The 26,503-nt window shown below is 43.2% G+C and overlaps 1 protein-coding gene across 1 annotated transcript; it reads right to left on the bottom strand.

The window, feature by feature from the left end:
- Positions 1 to 22,163: 22,163 nt before the first annotated feature.
- LOC109244520 (zinc finger protein CONSTANS-like) lies at positions 22,164 to 25,154 on the bottom strand. The gene is made up of 4 exons (XM_019411622.1): positions 24,307 to 25,154; positions 23,302 to 23,481; positions 23,088 to 23,219; positions 22,164 to 22,590 (listed from the first exon to the last, which is right to left on the bottom strand). Exons 1-4 carry the CDS (start codon positions 24,859 to 24,861, stop codon positions 22,477 to 22,479), a joined length of 981 nt encoding a protein of 326 aa, XP_019267167.1. The 5' UTR covers positions 24,862 to 25,154; the 3' UTR covers positions 22,164 to 22,476.
- Positions 25,155 to 26,503: the final 1,349 nt, after the last annotated feature.

Genomic DNA, 26,503 nt, shown 5'->3' on the forward strand with positions numbered 1-26,503 from the left:
CTTCTTGGACGCCTACTCCGGCTATAACCAAATTCTAATAGCTGAGGAAGATCAAGAAAAGACCATTTTCATCACCCACCAAGGGACGTACTGCTATAAGGTGATGCCATTCGGGCTCAAGAATTCAGGGGCCACGTATAAAAGGTTAGTCACCAAGATGTTCAAGGAACAACTCGGTAAGACCACGGAGGTTTACATCGGCGATATGCTTGTGAAGTCGGCAAAGAAAGAAGACCACATTGGTCATCTGAAGGAAGCCTTCGAAATACTAAGGCAGTACGGGATGAAACTGAATCCCGAAAAATGCGCCTTCGGCATAACTTCTGGAAAGTTCCTTGGTTTCTTAGTGTCACAAAGGGGAATCGAGGTCAATCCGGATCAAATTAGGGCAATCGATGCAATACCAGAGACACTGACAAGCAAAAAGCAGGTGCAGAAACTGACAGGATGAATAGCCGCCCTATCAAGGTTCATTTCACGATCCTCGGATAGATGCTATAAATTCTTCAAACTGCTAAGGAAAGACCACGGGCTGCAATGGAACGATGAATGCGTCGACGCCCTGAGAAAGCTGAAAACGTATCTATCCTCACTACCACTACTCGTCAAAGCGGATCCAGGTGAATGCCTATTGGTGTATCTAGCAGTCTCCGAAGTTGCGGTAAGCGCAGTCTTGGTCCGTGAAAATAAAGGTACGCAATCTCCGATTTACTATATCAGTAAAACTTTAATCGATGCCGAGACGAGATACCCTCACCTGGAAAAACTAGCTCTGGCATTGGTCGTAGCATCACGAAAGCTTAGGTCGTACTTCCAATGTCACCCCATAATGGTGGTGACAACTTTCCCCCTATGGAGTATCCTACACAAACTCGAACTATCGGGTAGACTAGCCAAATGGGCCATAAAACTAAGCGAGCACGACATAACATATCAACCGCGAACCGCCATCAAGATGCAGGTGCTCGCAGACTTCGTCGCTGATTTCAGCACGGAGATATTGCCCGAGGTAGAAAAGGAAGCACTCCACGCTTCTACACGTACCGACCTCTGGGTCCTCTACACCGACGGTGCCTCTAATGCCTCGGGATCGGGACTGGGACTCGTCCTCGAGGTCCCTACAGGCGAAATAATTCGCCAGTCCATACGATGCCCCGAGATGACTAACAACGAGCCCGAGTATGAAGCTGTTATTGCAGGTTTGAAGTTAGCCCTCAAATATGGCGCTCGACAACTTATCCTCCACTACAACTCTCAACTCGTGGTGAATCAGTTAACCGGGACTTTCCAAATCAGAGAGTAGAGGCTACAAAGGTACCGGTTGGAAATCCACAAATTACTGCCAGAATTCGACGAATGTCGCCTCGACCTAATACCCAGGGCATAGAATGTCGAAGCAGACAGCCTCGCGAAACTAGCTGCAACCACCAAAAATATCAACAAGGAAAACGTGGTCACCCTCCTTCATTCCGCAATAGACCACGTCGAGGTACATTCTATAAACTTAACTTGGGAATGGTGTAACCGCTTCGTAGCCTATTGATCGCTGCCGACTCAACACTACACTAAGGTAGGAAGAGCGGGTTGCAACAGCTTTTACCCAAATAGTGGTTCGGGATCGAATTTCCACAGGGAGCTAGTAATGGAGTTGTATTGTCTGTTTAGTCTAGAATTGCAGTTGTGCTTCTAATGTCACTTCTAACATCTTTGGTTTTGATTTTTATATCTACTATTATAAGACTAATGTTTGGAGCTAAATTATGCTACGGAGATATTGCTAAGTTGTATTAATATAGAGAAAGGCACTAGGGTCGTGACATTGCCTAGGTGGCTAACTAACGAGTTGATGCTACTAAGGGTAAATTGACATATTTGGGGCTTATGCTATAACCGTTGCTCAATTGTACCCACTCTCACACCTCTCGGTAGAGAGAGTGATTTTGACCAATTGATTCTCTCGAGACTAATTGGGTAGGCCAATTAGACCAAGCAACTAGGGTTCAAGTAGGGTAATTACTCTCTCGAGGTTTAACCCGTTAATTGGGACTATCATTTCTCATGGGTCCATCCCAATTCCTTGTTGGGTCAATTTTGGGGTCATAGACTCTCTTTCTCAAGAAGAGTTAAACCCACCAAGCTAGAATCAGTGTTTGCAACCACCAATCCTTAATTAAAACCTAAAATTAACCCAAATAGCAAACACCCAATATCAATCTATCCTTATATGGCAACACCCATCAATTACCCACACTAGGGTTGAGCCACAACCCTAGCTAGTGAGTTTAGCTACTCATGCTAGATGCAAAAATTAAAGAAATAGATGAAGAAGCAAACATATTAATTGATTACTAAGGAAGAAATACAATATTAAAGATCAAAAATGCCAAAAATGGCTAAACCCAGTATTCTCACGAGCTCAGCAGCCTCAAATATAAAAAACTTAACCTAAAAATGGAAAAAGGATCTATTTATAGTGGCTGGAAAACTTGGACAAAAATACCCCTGCGGGGTCAGCGCGGCTGCGCGGGCTCTTGAACTCTTGAATTTTGACTCTCTGAAGTTGAGGACAGCGGGTCGCGCGAAAGTGTAGCGCGAGGCAGGATATCTGGCGCGGACCGCACAATTAGGGACGCGGCCGCGTGGCTTATACTGGTCCCAACTTGCATCTCTCTGAATCTCTCCAGCGCGGGCCGCATGATTAGGTGGCGCGGCCGCGTGAGCTGAACGCGGGTCGCATAAATCCAACCGCGGCCGCGTGGTGAAAGTCCTGAATTTGCACTTCTCTGAATCTCCTAGTGCGGCCGCGTGCACTTTTGTGCGGTCCGCACTAGGCTCTTTTTCCATCACTTTACTTGGCCTTTGATGCTTGAGCAGGTTCCACTCCGTTTTGAGCCGATCTTTGACATTTCAGTCACTTTGTTGGTCAAACCTGCAATCAAGCACAACCTGTGAGCATTTTGGGATTATTTTGTATCAAATTATACTCAAAGCATAGGCAAGTAGGGGCATAAAACACGTTAAAATCCTACTTATCAACTCCCCCAAACTTAAACCTTTGCTTGTCCTCAAGCAAACAAAATAAAACCCACCCCTTAAAGGAACATCCAAGTGATTCCAACTATCCTAAAGTAACCTCAACAAGCATCAATTGGGACTAACAATTGCCCTCAATACGAATGCATCATTAACACATTTTAAACTTTGAAAACTATGGATCAAGTGTGACACAAGAGCGTCAAGGGTTGACACATTTCATCAAAGAACTTTTCTCAAATACCTTGGTCATTGTGGAACCCAAACTCACACATCCTCAACTCTCCCTAAGCGAACCTCACCTTTTAGAGTATTGACACACAAACCGAGGTTGATGGACTTTCACTCATCTCTCTCAAGAAGAATGTCACAAGTTCGGCCCTAGGTACCATATGCTTGCCCCTTATGTAACTATCCACTAATGTAGGTTTCCTTCAACTCAAGATCATATAGGGCTTTTGCGGATTCATTGTGAAGGCTTTTGGGTAAGGGTAGGACATGTATTTGTTCAAATGGGTTCAATCTTCCCTTAAGCACTTCCTTTGATTCATTTTGGCACACTTTCTTGACTCATTTGAGTATTTCACTTCTTTCAAGGGATTAGAGGGACACATTGTCACTCTTTCTTATGCAATTCAAATCATTTCTCCTTTTTCTACTTTTTCTACGCCTTTTTCACTTTTGTTTCCCTTGTATCCCCCTTTTATTCTTTTTCACATTGTTCTTTCTTTTTGTCTTTTTCTTTTCTTTCTTTTCATTGCTTCCTTTCGTACCTTTTACCACTTTTGCTTCCTTTCTTGTCTCTCCTCCCCCAAACTTAGACATTTGCCATTACTCAAGGAAAGATTTTGGGTGCCAAGAGAGGGTATCTTTTAGAACGGGTATAGGCTTGTAACATTGGTTCTTGAAAGAAAAAAAGTTCAAGGCTCGAAAGGGTTAACTAGGGATCATTTCATTGGTAGGCCATTGAATTGTTCAACTTAACATTGGGATCAAGGAGAGCCTATAATCACTTCTCGAGTCAAGTTTCACCTAGGATTTTACCTCAACAAACATTTAGGGCAAGTTCTAGACCATTGGCTCGGGACTTGAACTCACAATTCGATTCCTCACCACACATGCTAGGGGATTGCTAAAGACATCGAGTCGGGGGCCCACAACGACCTCAGTTATGATTCAAGCGCACAATGGTCCAAAAAGACCACATGATGATTGTTTGGTCAACACAAGAGTCTCAAGGCCACGACTTTCACCATCCTAAACACAACATTATGTCTTTGATCATGGGATCGAAGGGAAATATGTTAGGCCCAGGTGAAGCTTTGCCTGAGGTACCCTTAACTACGAAATATCAAAAACAAAAGAAAAATCAAAAACGGACCCAAACCCTTAAGAAGGTTATCACGCCATCTATCATTGGGAAGAGCCACCCGGTTCGCACTATACTCCACCCTTGGAAAGAACCGTGGCATTAAGAAAACCAAGGGCTTATTGAAAACGCCAAAAAACAAAACAAAAGGCTACGACCCTATCTACGAAGCTAAAAATGAAAATTTTTGCGAAAATAGAAAAACAGAATGAATATGTACAATAGGGGAGTAGAATATACAATGAGGGATGAAAATATACCAAATGTAACTTTATATATAGACCAAGAGAGAAGAAAAAGTACGAGAAAAGTAGCTAAAATGTAAAGTTATATACAGACCAACTAGAAAATCAAACCAACAGAACATAAACTGAGAATCTAATATCTAAAGTCATCCAGATAATCCAAAAAATGTAGGGCGTACCCCCACGAATAAGAGCTGGCATTGTCCCCAATGCCAACTACACAAATAAGCACAAAAATCAGTGAAAGGATATAGAAGAGCTCCCTAGGCCTGGTCCGTCTCCATGGATCCTCAGTGGTCCCCTGATCCTCTGTATGGGCGGGAACCTTAGACTGGTCCCTGGCCTGCTGCTGCTCTATTGCTGGGATAGTGGCCTGCTCCTGGACCGGCTGAATATCGGGTGCATCACTGGAGGGGATCTCCTGAGTCCCTGCAAACTCAATCACGACACCCTTTGTACGGGGAAGCTTCCTCTTCTTCCTTGGAGGCTGGGGTGCCTGCTCCTACTGTGGCTCTGGTGCTGCTGCTGGAGGAGCTGGATCCTCAAATAGCAAGTCTAAAGGCATTTGATCTGCCAATAGCTTGTCCACATCCGCTCTAAGTGCCTTCACCGACTCCTTAGACGCCCTTGACTTTCTCATCTTTTTATGCTCCTTGGCAAGCTCTTTCAGAGCTTTGCCATGTGAATCTACCACCTTAGTCAAGGTGGCCTGAGTCTCCAAAATCTTCTCCTGGTTGGCCAGGAGCTTATTCAATGTTTCCTCAATAGACTGAGGAATCTGAACAGTGGCTGGTGTTGACTAGGCCTTAACTGAAGTAGCCAATGTGGACAACTTGGACGTCGCAGCTGACATCCAGTTGTTCAAACTGGCCAAAGTCTTTGCTAACTGATGTGCTGTGAGAGGGTTGGTCCGGGAAGCAGGGACTGTCGGGCCAGCTGAAGAACTAGGACCTGCAGAAGAGGGTGACACATCAGCAATAATGGTGGCAGCTGGGATGGAGGGGAGCTCAGTAGAAGGCTCCACAGCAGACTCTACCGCAACTGGCTCCTCAGACTGGCCAATCGGGGTAGAGGTGGATGCCTTGTGTTTCTTGTCCTTTGGGTTGTCCGGCCCCTGAATGCAGAACCATGAGAATGGGGACACTGGGCGAACTTTCACATCATAAGGCTTCTTCTTCACCTTCGCATCCCAGAAATACATGCTGAGAGTGTTAGGAAATGGATAGTTCCCAATACTCTCAACCCCCACCGAGGTGATCGCCCTGTACATCACATTCCCCACATTAATAGGGAAACCCGCCATAATAGAGGCAATCAGCACAGCACGAGGAAGAGGGATAGTCTGTTCATGGGAAGTGGGGTCAAGCCTGTTGCACACAAATGTAAGCCACCCTCTAGCTTCGAAGTTCAAATTCTTCCTCAAAATCTTCACCCCCACCTGTATCCAATCCGGAATAGTACCCGGATGAGCCAAATGCTCAGCCAACCATGGGCGAACCTCCTCCTTCATTGCAAACTTCTTATTGTATTGAGTTTCGTCTTCATCATCAAAACCCAAATATTCATTGAACGCCTTCCCAGAAAACACTATGTTTTTGTCTCGCACTTTGGTCACAATTGAGCCCTTTGTGGTGTGGGCTACATTGCAATATAACTCCTTTACCATGTGCTCGTTGGCATCTATCAAGTTATCACAAAAAATGCTCCCATCCTACTCTAGTATGGAACTGCCTGTGTACATTGGGGAGAAAGGGCAATAGGTCTCGGGTGATTATGCTCCTTTCTGTAATCAGCTTTCTTTTAGCCACAGTTCCTTGAATTTGTGGAAAGCCACCTGGCTAACAAACCGGTCTTCCCAAACCTCAGCTTTTCTTGTTCGTTCGATTCCACCAATCTGGGGCACCCCACTATCCGGAACCTCCTCATCACTATGAGTCCCCCCTGCTGCACTCTCCCCAGATAATGAAGCTGTGGGGGAGGTGGAGTATTCGCCGCTGCCCGCTGCTGAGCCATCAGACGACTCAGACTGCACACTTTGTGGAGCTTGGGCTGTAGGTGGAGCTGGGAGTGAGGGAGCTTGCCCCGAATCAGCTGAGAGGTCCTGAGAAGGTAGGTACTCACTCCCCGACTGGTCATCATCACTCACTACTATTTGCTTTCTTGTTTTCAATTTTGGTCGGGGAGTGAGTTTGGTTTGTTTCCCTTTTCCTCCCCGGGAGGATTCACCTCGTCCGGGTTGCTTTGCACCTCGACCTCTTAGTTTAACCATTTCCTGCAAACAAACATGTCTAACTTTGTTAGTTGAAGCACTGGCAATGTATAAGTTGATGAAAATAATTGCACAATATCAGGATGAAAAGTTGAAGAACATAGTGCAGAACAGGCCACCGCGGACCGCACGATTAGGGATGCGGCCGCGTGGAAGGCACCGCGGGCCGCACTGAACAAACCCCAAAGATGACACCTCTCTGAATCTTACCAACGCGGGCTGCGTAAAATGGGGGGCGCGACCGCGTTGTGTCAGCGCGGACCGCACAATTAGGGCCGCGGCCGCGCTAAAGCAAATTAATTTTACAAGCACTGGGCCACCAAGGTCCGCGAGAAAATGACCGCGGGCCGCGCTAAGGCAACGGTAAGCACTGAGTTAGGGTTTGACAAATTTGTCCATTTTTGTTCAAGTTCTTGAGTCCTAGTTGTCCCTACTCAATTACCCAACATGGAATTTATCCCCAGCATCCCAAAAGCAACATATAAACTAACCTAATCATAGAATTTAAGAAAAAGTAAAAAATAACTAAAGAACAAGAAGCTACACTACTGGGAGATAATAAAAAAAATGAAAAATAAACACTAATTAATGATAATTGTAAGAATTGTTACCGGGAATAAGAAGAATCAAAGCACTTGATGCAACACACAAGAATGTCTCAGATGAACAGTGAAAAATTAGGGTTCAGGTGTTCAGAGTGCAAAAAGTGTAAAATGAGGCCTAAGATCTCTATTTATAGAGAACCGTGGGGCCCCATACTTACCCACCAGTACGGCCGCGTAAAAATGACCGCGGACCGCACTGGGTTTATTTTTGAACCCTTGCAGGAAGCAGCCCACGCGACCGCACAAATGGGACGTGACCGCGCGAGACCATTGCGGACCGCAATAACATGACCGCGGCCGCGTGAGCAAACTTCAGAGAGCATACATCTTCTGCTTATGCCAGTGCGGACCGCACAAATCCCACCGGGGCAGCACTAGCAACTTCAGAGACTGTGCATTTTTTTTATAATTTGTTTTGCACTGCTTCAATACAATCCCTGCAACATCTCACAACCAATTAGCTCAAAAATCCTAATCTACAAAGGAAATCAAAGAGAAATAAAAAGACATGGGTTGCCTCCCAAGAAGCGCCTGATTTAACATTGCGGCACGACGCATGTTACCATCATATCACTTCAAATGAATGAGTGCCACCACGTGGCTGTCATCAAACTTTCCCAAATAATGCTTGACACGATGCCTATTGACCCTGAATACTTCACCATTCTTGTTATTGAGATCAAGAGCACCAAAAGGAGTCACACATACCACTTCAAATGGCCCACTCCACTTTGACTTGAGCTTTCCCGGAAATAACCTCAACCGGGAGTTGAAAAGAAGAACCATATCACCAACCTTGAATTCCTTTCCCCGAGCATATTTGTCGTGAAGGTACTTCATCTTGTCCTTATATAAGGACGAGCTGGAGTAGGCATGAAATCTAAACTCATCAAGCTCATTTAGTTGCTCAACCCGGAGATTTACCGCAACATCCCATTCCAAGTTCAACTTTCTCAATGCCCACATAGCCTTGTGCTCCAATTCCACCTGAAGATGGCAAGCATTACCGAATACCAACCGATACGGAGACATACCGATTGGAGTATTGTAAGCCGTCCGATAGGCCCAAAGAGCATCATCCAATTTCTTCGACCAATCGGTCCTATTAGCATTTACCGTCTTGGACAAGATACTCTTTATTTCTCGGTTAAACACTTCCACTTGACCACTGGCTTGAGGATGATAGGGGGTGGTCACTTTGTGATTAACTCCATATTTAGCAAGCAATGAATCAAAAGCCTTGTTGCAAAAGTGAGACCCTCCATCACTAATGATAGCACGAGGGGTACCAAACCTTGTGAAGATACTCTTTTTCAAGAATGCTACAACACTTCGGGCTTTGATTGTTGGGTAAAGCCACGGCTTCCACCCACATTGAGACATAATCCACCGCCACGAGAATATAAGTGTTCCCGCAAGAGCTCACAAACGGACCCATGAAATCGATGCTCCAAACATAAAAATTATCCACCTCGAGAATCGTATTGAGAGGCATCTCATCCCTTTTTGAAATTCCGCCGGCCCTTTGGCATGCATCACATCTCTTCACCAAATCACTAGCATCTTTAAACAACGTTGGCCAATAGAACCCGCAACTCAAGATCTTTGAAGCCGTCCTTACCCCTCCATGATGGCCACCATAAGGGAAGAGTGACAAGCCTCCAATATGCTCAATTGTTCACCTTCCGGGACACATCTTCTAATTACACCATCCGTGCAAATTTTGAACAAGTATGGATCATTCCAATAAAAATCCAAACTATCCCGTTTGAGTTTCTTCTTTTGGTTGGAAGAGAGCTCACACGGGACAATTCCGGTCACAATGAAGTTGGCGATGGCCGCGAACCATGGCAAGTCACATGTTGACACAGCAAGAAGTTGCTCGTCGGGGAATGCATCATTTATCTCAAGACCGTTACATGGCCTCCCTTCTTCCTCTAACCGGGACAGATGGTCCACTACTTGGTTCTCGCTTCCCTTCCGGTCCACTATTTCTAAGTCAAATTCTTGAAGGAGTAACACCCACCTCATCAATCTTGTGTTGGAATCCTTTTTGGCCATCAAATATCTATGGGCGGCATGGTCCGTGTGCACAATCACCTTGGCCCCCATAAGATAGGGCTGAAATTTCTCCATGGCAAATACAATGGCCAATAACTCCTTCTCGGTCACCGTGTAATTCCGTTGAGCTTCATTCATAGTCTCACTTGCATAATACGCGGGATGGAACATTTTGTTAACCCGTTGACACAACACCGCCCCCACTGCAACATCACTGGCATCACACATTAGTTCAAAGGGCAAACTCCAATTAGGTGCAGTTATGATAGGGGTAGTGGTCAACTTGTGTTTTAAGAGTTCAAAGGCCTCCATACACTTTTCATCAAAAACAAACTTGGCATCTTTCTCTAGTAGCTTGCACAGTGGATTCACAACCTTCGAAAAGTCTTTGGTAAACCGCTGGTAGAACCCGGCGTGTCCAAGAAAACTCCTCACCCCTTTGACAGAAGTAGGCGGAGGGAGCCTCGAAATCACCTCAATTTTCGCCTTATCAACCTCAATCCCGTGTTTTGAAATCTTGTGGCCCAACACTATACCTTCTTCAACCATAAAATGACATTTTTCCCAATTGAGAATTAGGTTGGTTTCTTCACAACGAGCCAAGACTTTATCCAAATTCACCAAGCATGCATCAAAAGAGTCACCAACCACACTAAAGTCGTCCATAAAGACCTCCAATATGTCCTCCACCATATCGGTGAAAATAGCCATCATGCAACGTTGGAAGGTCGCCGGAGCATTGCACAATCTGAATGGCATCCGGGAGAAAGCAAATGTTCCATAGGGGCATGTAAAAGTAGTCTTCTCTTGGTCCTCCGGGGCAATTAAAATTTTATTGTATCCCGAGTACCCATCCAAGAAATAACAGAATGCTCTCCCCACAAGACGATCTAGTATTTGGTCGAGGAATGGCAAAGGAAAATAATCCTTGCGGGTCACCTTGTTGAGCTTCCGGTAGTCCATGCAAACTCTCCACCCGGTAATGGTTCGAGTGGGAATAAGCTCATTGTTGTCATTGGGCACCACCGTCATCCCTCCTTTCTTTGGCACACATTGGACCGGAGAAGTCCACGAACTGTCAGAGATTGGATAAACCACACCGGCGTCAAGCCATTTGATAACCTCTTTCTTTACCACTTCTTGCATCGTCTCATTGAGTCTTCTTTGATGTTCAAGGGACGGCCTTGCATCCTCCTCCAAGATGATCTTATGCATGCAAAATGCGGGATTTACTCCCCTAATGTCCGCCAAAGTCCATCCTATTGCCCTTTTCCGCTATTAAAGCACCTCCAAAGTGGCCTCAACCTGCAAGTTAGTAAGGCAAGAAGAAAGAATAACTGGAAGAGTAGAATTAGAGCCCAAAAATTCATACCTGAGGTGTGGAGGAAGTGGCTTCAACTCCAACACCGGTGGCTCCTCAATGGATGGTTTAGTTGGTGGAGTTTTGCGGTTCTCAAGATCCAAAGATAACTTCCTAGGCTCATATGAATATCAACCCATACCATGCAATGCATTCACGCACTCCACTCTGCTAGCATCATCTTCTACATCCATGCCAAGAAGTACGGCCTCAAGAGGATCTTAAACATTCATATGGAACTTGTGTCATCCACTATCATAGAGGTGACAATGTCAACAAGTGAACACACTTCCGTACTTTTGGGTTTCCTCATTGATTTGCAAACATGAAATACCACCTTCTCATCTCCCACTCGGAATGTCAATTCACCTGCTTCAACATCAGCCAAAGCCTTCCCCGTAGCTAGGAAAGGTCTCCCAAGAATAATAGGCACTTCAAAATCCACTTCACAATCCAATATGACAAAGTCGGCCGGCAATATGAATTTGTCCACCCTGACAAGCACATCGTCAATTATACCCAAAGGTCGCTTCATCGACCGGTCCGCCATTTGAAGTCTCATCGAGGTTGGCCTAGGTTGCCCAATTCCCAAAGTCTTGAAGACTGAATACGACATCAAATTAATGCTAGCACCCAAGTCACAAAGGGCCTTAGCAAACTCCGCACTCCCGATAGTGCAAGGAATAGTAAAAGCTCCTGGGTCTTCAAGTTTCGGGGCCATAGAATGCACTATCGCACTAACTTATTGCGTCATCTTTATTGTTTCACAATCCATGGAACGCTTCTTTGTGACCAAATCCTTCATGAACTTTGCATAGCCCGGCATTTGTTCAAGTGCCTCCACCAAAGGCACGTTGATTGTAAGGCTTTTCATCATGTCTATGAATTTCTTGAACTGATTGTCATTCTTTTGCTTTGCTAACCGCTGAGGATAAGGTGGAGGTGGTCTAGGCAAGGGTGCCTTGGCTTTTGGCACTACCGGCTCCGGAATATCAATTATGTGCTCCCTAGACGGGTTCACGGCCTCTTGAGTTTCCACCTCGACCTCATCAATATCTATTCTCACTTCCTTATTCACATTTGTCTCAACTACATCTTCAACAATCAAAGGATCCACATCTTCTTGGAGCTCAACATCATCATTCACCACTCGATTTTCATTTGAGGCTTGCACATCACCGCCTTTTTCGCTTCTCGTTGTGACTGCCATCACATGATTATTACCTCCCTTTGGGTTCACTACCGTATCACTTGGTAGTGCACCCTTAGGTCGGGTATTCAGCGCTTGAGAAATTTGCCCTATTTGCACTTCTAGGTTCCGGATAGATGTGTTGTGTGAAGCCAATTGTGCATCCGAGTCTTGGTTCTTTTTTCATCATCTGCTCGAACATCATTTCTATCCGTCCCATATCACTTCCGGAAGAACTAGACCCTTGGGATTGAAAGGGGGGTGGACTGTTTGGTTGTTGGAACATGGGGGGCCTTTGAAAGCCTTGCCCCCTACCACCATTATCCCACCCTCCTTGATTGTTATTGTTGTTGCTCCAATTATTGTTGTTCCCATTCCAAATGCCTTGATTGTTACCTTGATTACCCCAATTGTTGTTCTGATTGTTGTTGTTCCAATTGTTACCGCCTTGTTGTTGGTTATTGTTATTCCAATTACCGCCGCCTTGTTGATTGCCCCAATTGCTTTGGGGACGCCATTGTTGATTTCCTTGATTTCCTCTATTTCCTTGGTAGTTATTGACATATTGGCATTCCTCACTTTGATCATCATAGCACTCATTCGAATAACCACCACCATCATTGTTGTTGTCAAATTGCTCACCATTACCTTGAGGTTGTTGTTTCCCTCTTTGCCTCCTTTTTAACATAGAGACACTCTCCATTGCATTGACTTGGCGCGGGTTTTGGACTTGTTGCAATTGCGCCTTCGCCAATTGATTCATAGTTGTTGTAAGTTCGGCAATAGCTTGGCCATGATCGTTCAACTCCTTGTGCAAATGGATGACCGTGGGGTCACCTTGGGGCACATTCGCTCGGCTTTGCCATGCCGAAGACGTGTCGGCCATTTCATCAAGTACATCACATGCCTCTTGGTAAGAAAGTTTCATAAAGTTCCCTCCGGCCAATTGGTTCACAATGCACTGGTTCGTGGTGTTGATGCCCCGATAAAAGGTTTGTTGTATTATCGCCTCGATCATGTCGTTATTAGGGCACTCCTTCACCATTGTTCTATATCTTTCCCAAATTTCGTGCAAAGGTTCCGTTGGCATTTGTTTGAAAGCTAGAATCTCATCCCGAAGAGCCGCCATATGACTTGGAGAAAAGAACTTGGCAATAAATTTGTCCGCCAATTCATCCCATGTGTGGATAGAATGATTTGGAAGCCTTTCTAACCAGTCCAACGCTTTACCCCGAAGAGAAAACGGGAAAAGCCTCAATCTCAACGCATCCTCTGACACGTTTGTTTGTTTGCTGCCCCAGCATGTATCTACGAACCCCTTCAAGTGCTTGTATGCATTTTGATCGGAGGCGCCCGTAAAATACCCTCTTTGCTCGAGCAAGGTCAACATAACATTTGTGATTTGAAAGTTCCCCGCCCGGATTCGGGGAGGAACAATGGCACTCGCGTACCCTTGATTTGGTAGAACTCTTGGGACTGCTCTTGGCGGTGGCGGAGGAGGGTCTGGAATAGGATTGTTGTCATTTGTGTTGGCCTGACGGCCTCTACGTGGAACTTGAGGTGGTTGAACCTCTTCGGGCTCAAGATCATCTACCTCCTCCCCCGCATTCACGTTGCCAAGAGGGTCGTTTGCATTAAGAGCCATAGTACCTGAATGATCGACACAAACAAAATTAGTAAACAAGAAGGAAAGAGAAGCAAAACACAAAACGAGCTAAACAGATAGTCAACACCGTAAGCTCCCCGGCAACGGCGCCAAAAAGTTGATCGCTGCCGACTCAACACTACACTAAGGTAGGAAGAGCGGGTTGCAACAGCTTTTACCCGAATAGTGGTTCGGGATCGAATTTCCACAGGGAGCTAGTAATGGAGTTGTATTGTCTGTTTAGTCTAGAATTGCAGTTGTGCTTCTAATATCACTTCAAACATCCTTGGTTTTGATTTTTATATCTACTATTATAAGACTAATGTTTGAAGCTAAATTATGCTACGGGAATATTGCTAAGTTGTAATTAATATAGAGAAAGGCACTAGGGTCGTGGCATTGCCTAGGTGGCTAACTAACGGGTAGATGCTACTAAGGGTAAATTGACATATTTGGGGCTTATGCTATAACCATTGCTCAATTGTACCCACTCTCACACCTCTCGGTAGAGAGAGTGATTTTGCCCAATTGACTCTCGAGAGACCAATTGGGTAGGCCAATTAGACCAAGCAACTAGGGTTCAAGTAGGGTAATTACTCTCTCGAGGTTTAACCCGTTAATTGGGACTATCATTTCTCATGGGTCCATCCCAATTCCTTGTTGGGTCAATTTTGGGGTCATAGACTCTCTTTCTCAAGAAGAGTTAAACCCACCAAGCTAGAATCAGTGTTTGCAACCACCAATCCTTAATTAAAACCTAAAATTAACCCAAATAGCAAACACCCAATATCAATCTATCCTTAGATGGCAACACCCATCAATTACCCACACTAGGGTTGAGCCTCAACCCTAGCTAGTGAGTTTAGCTACTCATGCTAGATGCAAAAATTAAAGAAATAGATGAAGAAGCAAACATATTAATTGGTTACTAAGGAAGAAATACAATATTAAAGATCAAAAATGCCAAAAATGGCTAAACCCAGTATTCTCACGAGCTCAGCAGCCTCAGATATAAAAAACTTAACCTAAAAATAGAAAAAGGATCTATTTATATTGGCTGGAAAACTTGGACAAAAATACCCCTGCGGGGTCAGCGCGGGCTGCGCAAAAAGGTAGCGTGGCTGCGCGGGCTCTTGAGCTCTTGAATTTTGACTCTCTAAAGTTGAGGATAGCGGGTCGCGCAAAAGTGTAGCGTGGCCGCAGGATATCTGGCGCGGACCGCACAATTAGGGACGCGGCCGCGTGGCTTGTACTGGTCCCAACTTGCATCTCTCTGAATCTCTCCAGCGCGGGCTTCATGATTAGGTGGCACGGCCGCGTGAGCTGAACGTGGGCTGCATAAATCCAACCGCGGCCGCGTGGTGAAAGTCCTGAATTTGCACTTCTCTGAATCTCCTAGTGCGGCCGTGTGCACTTTTGTGCGGTCCGCACTAGGCTCTTTTTCGATCACTTTACTTGGCCTTTGATGCTTGAGCAGGTTTCACTCCGTTTTGAGCCGATCTTTGACATTTCAGTCACTTTGTTGGTCAAACCTGCAATCAAGCACAACCTGTGAGCATTTTGGGATTATTTTGTATCAAATTATACTCAAAGCATAGGCAAGTAGGGACATAAAACACGTTAAAATCCTACTTATCACCTATTTGCAGGATGGAACGCTCCCGCAAGACAAAAAAGAAGACCAAAAACTCCGGGTACAGGCAGCCCGGTACAGCCTAGTAAACGGCGATCTCTACAAAAGAACGTTTGGCAGCCCCTAGCCAAATGCCTTGGGCCGCACCGAACAAGGAAAGTACTAGAAGAAGTACACGAAGGGCACTGCGGCGCCCATATGGGAAAACGCGCCCTCGTCCGATGCCTCATCCGCGCCGGATACTACTGGCCCACCATGAAAAAAGAAGTCGCCGACTACGTCAGGAAATGTGAGCAATGTCAAAAGTACGCCCCTATGATACATCAAACAGGGGAACTCCTGTATCCCGTCACTTCGCCATGGCCGTTCATAAAGTGGGGAATGGACATAGTTGGCCCCCTCCCGGCAGGACGAGGTAAAGTACGCTTCCTTTTGGTTTTAATTGACTACTTCTCTAAATGGGTGGAAGCAGGTGCATACACTCAGATACGCGAGCAGGAGGTCATCGCCTTCATATGGAAAAACATCATATGCCATTTCGGCATCCCCAAAGAGATCAGCTGCGACAACGACCCTCAGTTCATCGGAAAAAGAATGATTGAGTTTTTCGAAAAGTGGCGCATCAAACGAATACTCTCCATGCCATACCACCCTGTCGCCAATGGTCAAGCCGAATCCTCCAATAAAGTAATACTGAATATATTGAAAAAGAAGCTCGAGGAAGCCAAAGGGTTATGGCCTGAACTGCTACCGGAAGTATTATGGGCATAATGCACTACGCCAAAGACCAGCACAGGAGAAACGCCGTATTCATTAGTTTACGGAACCGACGCGGTTATACACATTGAAGTTGGGGAGCCCAGTTTGAGATACTCCAACGAGAGCGGAACAGGTAACGACGAAAGTAGACGGCAGGATCTGGATGAAGTTGAAGAACGAAGAGACATGGCATACGTAAGAATGGTAGCCCAGAAGCAGCAAGTAGAAAGGTACTACTACAAGAGAGCCAAGGTATGACCGCTCAAAGTCGGAGAATACGTCCTCAAGGCTAAGACACAAGCATCAAAAGACCCTAATGCGGGAAAATTGGGAACAAACTGGGATGGACCATACAAAATCATAGTTGCAGCAAACAAAGGAACGTTCTAGTTAGAAACAATGGAGGGAAAGATACTCCAAAACAACTGGAACATCGCCCATCTCAAGTACTTCCACTTCTGAAAGAAGGCGTCACCTAAGTCGTACTCTTTTTCCCTCACCCGGGTTTTGTCCCAATCGGGTTTTCCCGGGAGGTTTTTAACGAGGCGGCGAGGGAGACGCTTCAAGGATCGGTGTGTTGTTCATTACCTCGACCCATCGATAGGATCTCCGAAGGGACTGGATATAGATAATCGAATCTCCATTACACGTGCAGAATCGACATGTGATTCTCACAAAAACTCAATCGAATCTCCATTGTACGTGCGGAATTGACATGTGATTCTCACAAGAACTTAATCAAACCTCCATTGTATGTGCAGAGTTGACATGTGATCCTTACAATTATATAATTAAACCTCCATTGCATAAGCATGTCTTCCTATGGGAATACGACCGAATCTCCAACCAAAAATGGCCAAGGCCATAGACGATAACATAAGTTCGACCTCGTTCAAACTACAACGGGATCCTACTTCGACAACAGTTTGAAGAAACATCCCAATGGCCAAGGCCATCGACGACGACATAAGTTTGACCTCGTTCGAACTACGACGGGATCCTACTTCAACGACAGTTCGAAGCAACATCCCAACGGCCAAGGCCATCGACGACGACATAAGTTCGACCTCGTTCGAACTACGATGGGATCCTACTTCTACGACAGTTCGAAGCAACATCCCAACGGCGAAGGCCATCGACGACGACATAAGTTCGACCTTGTTCGAACTACGACGGGATCCTACTTTCACGACAGTTCGAAGGAACATCCCAATGGCCAAGGCCATCGACGATGACATGAGTTCGACCTCGTTCGAACTACAATGGGATTCTACTTCGATGACAGTTCGAAGCAATATCCAAATGGCCGAAGCCATCGACAGGTACCCCAAATATTGTAAACATTGACAAAAGAGCAAATCAACAAAATATATTTTACATTTCATCGAAATGTTAGTTATAGTATCCACAAACGGGCTCAAGTACGCCCTCTACAAAAATCCCGCCAGCAAAAACAAGTACAAACATAAGCTACGAACCACCCCCGGAAGGATAAACATCCTCATACCATGAGTCCGAGGCAAGATGACCCGCATCGTCAGAATTGATGTCGCCCCCGTCGGGGGTAAGGGGGTCATACCCACAAGCCTCACGAGCTGCACAAGCTACGGTATGAAAGACCTGAAGCTCCGCTTCAGTCACCCTTCCCTCGACAAGAAAAGCCCTATACACATCTAGCCGGGCCTCAGCATGAACCCACAACTCGTATAAACGACGCAGACTCGCATCCTCCACCCTCAGCAAGGCCATTTGACCATTCAGTGCAGCTAGCTCCGCCTCCAGCTCTCTGATACGCCCCTCGAGCCCTGTGACCCGCCGACCAGTGGCTTCCTTCTCCTCAGTCAACTCCGACCTAGAAATGCGAAGCGCCTCTTCTAAAGATGCCAGTTCAGAAATAGCCACTGCCAACTTGTCGGCACTAAGCCCAGTTTGCCCTGGAGCCCCTCAATCTCCGCAACCTTTGCACTCAGCCCAACGGTCAAGTCGGCCACCTTCGCTTGTAAGCTGGCATTCTCAACCGTCAATCCCTTGCTCAACTCGAGCTCTTCCTCCCTCGCCTTAAGGGAAGCCTCCAGCTCACTGTTGCGGGCAACAACCCTCACGAGCTCCTCACCCTCTCCCTCAACTCCTCAATCTTGCGCTCTAACTGATCCTCCCGCTGCTTAAGCCCCTCACGGAACACCTGAAACTCAGGGTCTTGATGATAAATGTCGGCCATCGCCCGGTGCTTAGCCCGATACTGGTGATATTTGGACGACATCTTCTCATAAAGACATGTCCGTCTCCTATCCCGACGATCCCGTTCAAGCTCCATGACGAGGGTTTGACAAAAGAGAAGGGGGGAAGTTAGAAACAAAAATACGAAACAACAATTACCGCACAAACACAATGACAAAATGAAAAAACAAGGCATCTACCTGCAACGCCATACCGGCGACCTTCTGAGACAACTCCACGTCGCTCATAGCCCTAAGCATTTCGCTTTCAGGAGCGGCACACAAAGGAGCTAAGGCAGACACCACTTGCTCGTTCTTCAGCAGCAAGTTGTAATCCCTAGGGATTACTACATGACGGTCAGAACCGTTCGTTCTAACCTCCACGTGGGTATGGCGACCCACGAACTCATTAAAATCCTCTAGGTCGACATCCGAACCAGAGTCGCCACCCTCAACACGATGCCCTCCGACGTTGGACGATGCACCGCCCTGAATAGAGTGCACTGAGCCAGCCCCAAGACAAATTCCTTCCACTCGAGGAGACCTCCCCAACAAAATAGCGTCGTCCATAAATACAGACATAGGGGCTGTCAAGGACGCCCCGCTCCTATTAGCATTCGTGGCCACGCCCTTCCCAAGCTCCAGCCTCCTTCTTTTCCTCGACAACGACTCATCTCCGTTAGAAGATTCATCCAAAGGATGTGAGGCCTGCACCGAGGAAGCCTCCTCCCTCGTGACCACGACTCGAGACAGATCTCCCAATTGAATGGGTTGAGGACGATCCCCTCGAACAGACTCATTCAAATCAAATTGCGTGTCCGCAGCAGCAACGGCTTGTAGAAAGGCGGGAATTGGCGACCTTCACCTGGAAGCTCCTCGACCTGTCATCACAAAGGGTCGTATCACTAAATACGGTCGCGCAACTAACGAAGTAGTTAGTACGACATTTACTAGAAGAAACTTTAGGTCCGTATCGCTTCACGAAGGCGGACCAGGTTCGAGTTTCTGCTGCATGGGGCAACAAACGGGCTACCCTATCCCTGATACCCGCAATAGGGTGAGGCGGACGGCCCATCGCTGTGAAACGGAAAGAGAATAAAATCCACAGCAATTACGGAAAAAAGGAGAACAAAATGAGTAACGACACTTACGAGTCTCGTTCCACCGCTCCGGGAATCTGGCGGAATCAGAAACAACGTGCTCAGTCTTGACAAAGAAGTACTTATGCCAAAGCCTTTTCGTGCCACGAAGCCTCAAGTGCACAATGGTACCCCTGAGGAAGCCAGGCGTGAACATGTGCAGAAGGTGGTGGATAGAAACGTTGCACCCCACCAACTCTACATACTTGGTCAGTAGCAGAAGCACCTTGAGCGTATATGGTGTAAGTTGTGCTGGGAAAACTTGGTAGAATCTACAAAATTCCTCCGCTAAGGGGAAGAGAGGAAGAGTATAGCCAATCATAAAAGGGTACTCGTAGAAAGCGCAGTACCCCGGTCTGTGGACGTCACGTAATCTCTCCCCGCTGGAACCATTTCTATTTGGGCAGGAATGCCGTATTTTACACGAAGGACGTCGAGGTGGACCTGCTCAGTCTCTGAAAACACAGGGTCCGGGGTGGGAGGAGGATCCTTGAGGAAGTCACTCCGGGATAAAGGGTGTCTCGGTAGTAACTCCACCACCGTAAGAGGGCTGTCACCCTCTTCCACCACCATATCCCCGCTGTCAGAAGGAGATACCGTGGACAACGGGGTAGTCTCAGGAACCTCTTCATGAGAACGACGAGACCTCGGCATGATATCGATCAAAGAAATATCAACGAGGAAAAAGAAAGTGGAAGCTTCAGGTGAAGAACGAAAGAAGTAACAGAAGGATATAAGAGCAAAGGAGGGAGAGTAAAAGAAGTTTTCAAGAGAGAAATGGCTAGAGTTCTTCAGAGAAACAAATCCTCACCTATTTATAGGGTTAGGTGGCGCCGGAATCGAGGCGGCAGGCCTCAGAGCCGCGCGAGAATCGAAGCATCAAGCCATCAAATCCTTGCTTCGAAAACCTGCATAATGATGACGTACGTGGAGCTGACATCATTTCCCGGTGAAACATACCACCCGGTGTTTTGCTGAAAGTAATGACCATCCCCCGTTGGCCATGTCGTAACGTTTCAACGGGTCAAATTCCTCCAAGAGAGTGTATCAAATCCGCTCATCGAGGACGCGTCCGTTTGCAACCCCGACAAGCGGAGGGACTAACTGTATGGGTCCAAATTCGACCAACTACGACCTATGACGGGTACAACAAACGATCGGGTACCTTCGAGTCGATGTCCAGAAAGACGCGACCTTAGGACAAATGAAGAGGCCGTACGATCCTTGTGATATTGTAAGCCCATTAAGGGACATTGGGAATATTCCATCGAATATTCTTGGTGGCTTGCTTCTGACAATTTAGAAGAGTCTCCCTCTAGTATATAAGGGGGACAAAGAACTTTGTAAAGGGGGATGGAAAAAAGCTCTTGTAATAAAAACACGATCTGAGAACAAAAGGAAATCGATTGGCATATTTATATCTCCATCACTTACTCTTTCTAGTGTTTATTATATTCTGCTAAGATTTACCCCTTCATCCTTCGATTGATTTGTTCAAAGAGGTTTTTATATCTTTTGAGTCAAACACAAGTGGTAGGTAATGTTACAAGTTCAAATTCCTGTAACTTTTTGCAATTGACGTGGAAAATTTACACTTTTGCAATCTCTTTCGAAAAAAAAAAAAAAAATAGAAAGGTTTTCTAGGTATTTTAAATTGGTTTAGGGAAGTTTAATTAGCAAGATTCGCACAAGTTGTTCAGAGATCTACCTACATATTTGATTTAAATTTAAAATAAAAAAAGAAGCATATAGCCTATACTAAAAAAAATCTTTAGAGTAGGTTGTAATAATGGAGCTTCAGTGAACCATAAGTTCATTCTCTCCTGGTTTGATTAGCTGCATTCAAAAGTAATCAACATGTCAAACACTTCCATTAATAATATTTAGTTACAAGACATGAATTATTACGTATAAAAGGATCAACTTCAAATATTAGAAACTTTTTCCATTTTATTCTTTTGAAACTTTCCGCTTTCTTGCCTTATTATATTATGGCAGTACAATGTTTATGGATAGTATATTGCATTGGTTAAAACTTTAACCCACATCAGTACCTAGGGCCTACTGAAGTATTGCTGATCCTAGCAGAGTATCATGAATGAAGGCTACTATACTAAACCGGCTAAAAGAGCGCAGTTTTGACCTAAGTTCCTTACATTTAAGGTTCCTCTCCTTCGTGGGATAGGGCACATTCCGTCATACTCACGCTTTAAACCTCGATCCAGCTCTCAAACTATATAATCCTCGTCACCAGTCAGCTAATACTGATAGTTGTCTTCCTACGGACCTTTGCCTTCCCTCCGTTTCCACAATAAGAAGAAAAAGAAGAATTTTTCCAAAATGGATCGAACTTATATAAGCTGATAATATAAATAATTTGTACACTATTAGCGTAATTTAAAAATTATTTTACATTGTTACTATACGAAAATTAAACTAGAAGAAAATTCTTTTTTTCTTTTGGTTAGTTTTCGTAATATGCATGGTTTAATTTGAATAGGCGTTCCATGCATATTGCACGTATTCTAAATATTTTGGATTCTCCTAAAACGATTAGTATTTCGGAACATGCATAATTAACATATTAAATTTGCACAAGCAAAGTCATAATCATCTCATAGTACTCAATAGTCAATACTATTATTAGACACAAATGAAACAGCGATATTATTTACAGATCAATGGATAGTAATCTATATTTAATAAAAGAGAGGAATGAGTTGCACATGGCCTCTTAACTAAGTTTCTAAATAAAATTAAAATACAAAAAAGAGAGAAAAACAATTTTTCCTTGCTAGTCTACTCCCTCCATAGACATTTAATTGTAACAACTACAAGTAGTGCACCTAAATTATTCATTAAACCAAGCTACAATCTGCCTCTTCTTTTGCTCCTAGAGGCTAATATTATCCTTAATTATTGCACTGTCATTAATTAACTTTAATGACCCAATTTAGTGGCTTGAATATTGTTGATTATATTGTGTCATTGAACCAAAGCTATGATAGAATGGTAATGATCTCCCTGTTGAGCCTTGATCTTCTTCCTCTTCATGAACTCCCTCAATCTACAACCACAAAGTAAAATAAAAAGGACAATTATAAGATTAAGGGCTCAATTTTACTAATTAATCAATACATCAATAATGCACAATAATGGATTCAAAATTTAAACGTTGCGAGTACTGATGAGTTGAGTGTTGAGAGACCAGTCTTGAAACGTATATTCAACTCTATATATAGTTGTTTTTCAGCAAAAATATAGTATATACAGTCAAACCTCTCTACAATAGTCTTGTTTGTTTCGATGTTTTTTTGCTGCTATAGTGAAGTGCTATTGTAGAGAACATATATTATAACATAATATAAAAATCGATTTCGAGAAAATTTTTGTTTTTATAGTGGATGATTCAACTTGCAAACTCGTTATTAAATTTGCCAATAATAATACAATTAAAAAGCTCAAATTTAAGAATAAAGCTTTTTTGGTTGATAAAATAAAAATTTGAAAGTGGGGTTGTGTTTTTATTCATTAAGAAAAGGTGAGGGAGAGAATATTAATTACCCAAAGATCATCTTCATCTTCAAATCTATTAAACATTGTAGTTTTGGGAATCTCTCCACAAGCTTCATCATTACGTGCAAATCTGCCACGTATTCTTGGACGGTTGTCGGCTAGTGTTTTCCTACATGCATACTGTTGTTGTACCATTAATTAATATCCAGTCAAATAATTAATCCTAAAAGAATTTGGAGAAATATTTAAGTTAATTAATTACCTTAATAGTCTTGTTAAAATTTCTTTGTGTTCTCTTTGCTCTGTACCTATGAATCCTTTCTTTTCTTTCTTCAGCACTATAACGCCCCACTTTGATATTTGCTGCTTCCTCTATAAATGTTCTTTCTCCTGATAATGGACTTGAAGATAAAGTGTTCCTTGTTTGACTTGTCTTCATCTTCTATTAAACCACAAAATAAGAAACGGTAAATAATCAAGAAATTTTCATTTTCTTGTTAATTTGAAAAAAAAAAAACGTACTCATTTCGTTTATATGATAGTGTTTGACTGAACGTGAATTTTGAATAAAAAGAACAATCGACCTCCAAAAGTCCCTTAAAAACTTAAGATATTATTACTTTTAGTCCGTGCAAAAAACTATTTATAACTAGTAGTCAAAAAATTATATAAAATTTGTATAATTTATATATTATACATTTTTCCGACTATTATTTTTACAGTGGCTATACAGTGTTATTTTTCCTAAAAACTTAGACTAGTCATATACATATCATGATATTTTTATGCCTATATTTTAAGCGGCAGAGATACAAGTTGAGCTAAGGTTTCAGCCGAACCCAATAGATTTTGCTCAAATAGTATGTTTGATATTTAGAATTCATTAAATACAGTCAAACATCTCTATAACAACGTCGTTTGTTCCAGTATTTTTTGGCTGCTATAGTGAAGTGATGTTATAAAAAACATACTATATTACTTATAACATAATATAAAATCGGTTAAAAAAAAAAATGGCTTTTATAGTGAATGACTTTATGTGAGGATGTTATTAGAGTCGTCATTCTAAAATCCAAAACTCATGAGGTTAAACCTTATTCTACCCCTATATATTATTTAAAAGTAAAATGAAAAGTTAAAAGTTACTGTAAAATGTTTTCAAACATTTAGACATGTCTTTTTTTTTTTTGTTTTTATAAAGAAAAAAAACTGCAATAGTGGAAGTAAAAGATTACTAAAAAAATGAGAATTTAGATAGAGGACTAACTTGCAAATCACCAGTGCTGCAAACCCTTCTCATTTGACCAGAAGAAAAGCTATTTTCAGGGGAGCTAAGTGTAGGGGTGTGATAATTTGAGGACTCAATTAAACTATCAAACTGAGGTGTAAAAATGGAGAAACTTGGTTTATTATCAAAAGAATGGCTGCTAAAACTCCTCTGCATCAACTTGACAGCATTTTCAGCACAACTTTGAGGTACCATTAAAGGGTTGCTGATACTAGAACTAGAACCAGAACCAATAAAATCAGACTCAAACTGAACTTGAAATTCCTCTGATTTAACAGAAAAATCACCAAATCCATTTAATGGAATTGTTTGACAAATTGAAAGATTTTCAAGTTGATGACTTGGAGGTGAAGATGAGAGAAGAACTGAGGAAATTTGATCAAAAGAAGTTGTATCATCAATTGGGGTTTCTTGAATTATAGTAAAGTTGTTATCTTGGATATTATTTTGGAAGATATTATTAGTATCAATAAAAGATGGAGAAAAAGGGTCAGAAAAGAAAGAGTTGTCAAATACAAATAATTCAGAAGACATTGATATTGAAATCTTGGAAATAAACTCTCCCTTTTCTTGTTCCTTCTGGTGTGACTATAATAGTAATACACAAAGTTATTGAAATAGGACTAAAATGTACAAAAAAGTAAAATTATGGGGGGTGTTTATTTAATCAGAGGAAGATGACAAGAAACTCATTTCTCTCTGATTTTGCTCTGATTTACTGAAGAAAGGTGAAACAGTAGGTGTGTACTATTGCTTTTGAGCTTTTTTCTGAAAGATAGGAGGAAGAGGACAATTTAAATTTGGACTGCTCTGCACTCTTAAGCAAAAACAAAATCAGACAAGGAAAAAAGACTAGTCCACTTCCACTATATAAAGGAGGAGACTTTGCAATCAAGTCCTTCAAGTTTTATGTTATTCAAGAGTTCTCCTAATATTTTTAGCACGTGTTTTCCCTTTTTTTCAAAGGAGGGTATGAAGTTGTTTACCGGGAAAAATAGTTATCCACTTTAACAATTACTTTCTTCGTTTAAATTTAGATGAGGTAGTTTGACTCGGCATGAAGTTTAAGAAAAAAAAGGAAGACTTTTGAAGCTTGTGGTCTTAAAAACTTAAGGGGTAAAAGCCTTATGGAACCATGATATTTGTGTGGCTATAAAAGCTTCTCTGACAAGCGCAGAACACAACACGAAATTGATGGTCGCTAGCCAAAGATAGTTAGTTAAGTTATCATCTCCACATGGATCGGATTTAAACAATGTTCAAGTAATTTAAAGTTCAACGCTATTCGGGATGATTAACACTTTGGTTGGGATGATTAATAACTAAAATTAACTATGAAATCTAAAGCAATTAACAATTGATAACAAATAGACAAGAGTTGAGCAACACCAAAATAATCAATGGGAAGATAAGGGTCATGACAGGATAGGTGCAAGATGGCTATTCGGGATCTAACTCTAGTTCAATTCGCTCTAATGTTCTAATGATTCTCACGAATTCACTCGATGATTAATTTAAATATGTAGCGAAAACTCCTCTCTTGATTAAATCTTAACTCTACGAGGTGAACTAATATAAAGCACTACGAAAATATGGAAGCATGCGTTAATGGATCAGTCTTTAGGAAAACGTCTCCCAAATATTCTCCTAACTTGATTTAATCAATATTTCAACAAGCTCTTTCGATTACTTAAAAGACTCATTGAATTAAACCAACCAAAGTAATGCAAAGATAATCACCAAATATTCGTCTTTCGATTAAATAAATTGGTGAACAAAGTTGCAATCAATTCAAAGCTCCATAAGCGAATTCATGCAAAGAACTAGAGTTAAAATCCACAAATATCAATCAAAACACCATATTCGTCAAAACCCTAAGATAAACTACTCCGTAATCATGGAGAAATTCATCACAAATAAAGTTGAAGAATAATAAAACATGAATTCAATCCAAACTTGGGTGTTGAGTTGAGAAAAGAATAATGAATCCTTGTGCTTTGAGTCTACAATGCTCTTCCAATCTTTTGTAGGTCAAAAGTCCTCTCAAAACCGTGTTTTTGATGTATTTATACCATGTAGGCATGGGACCGAACGGGGCGCAAGGTAGGGCACCGCGCCCAGTGTAAAAATCAGTCCTCGACCCCCGAACATGATCCCGACTTAATTTCTCGGAGTT

The sequence above is a fragment of the Nicotiana attenuata genome, unplaced genomic scaffold, assembly GCF_001879085.1.
Source record: "Nicotiana attenuata strain UT unplaced genomic scaffold, NIATTr2, whole genome shotgun sequence".
Classification (NCBI taxonomy): Eukaryota; Viridiplantae; Streptophyta; class Magnoliopsida; order Solanales; family Solanaceae; genus Nicotiana; species Nicotiana attenuata.

Coding starts and splice junctions, on each gene's coding strand:
- LOC109244520 (XM_019411622.1), bottom strand. CDS start 24,861: ATGTCTTCTGAATTATTTGTATTTGACAACTCTTTCTTTTCTGACCCT. Junction 23,482..24,306: donor GCAGCACTGGTGATTTGCAA/GTTAGTCCTCTA, acceptor GTGGTTTAATAG/AAGATGAAGACAAGTCAAAC. Junction 23,220..23,301: donor ATTTTAACAAGACTATTAAG/GTAATTAATTAA, acceptor GTACAACAACAG/TATGCATGTAGGAAAACACT.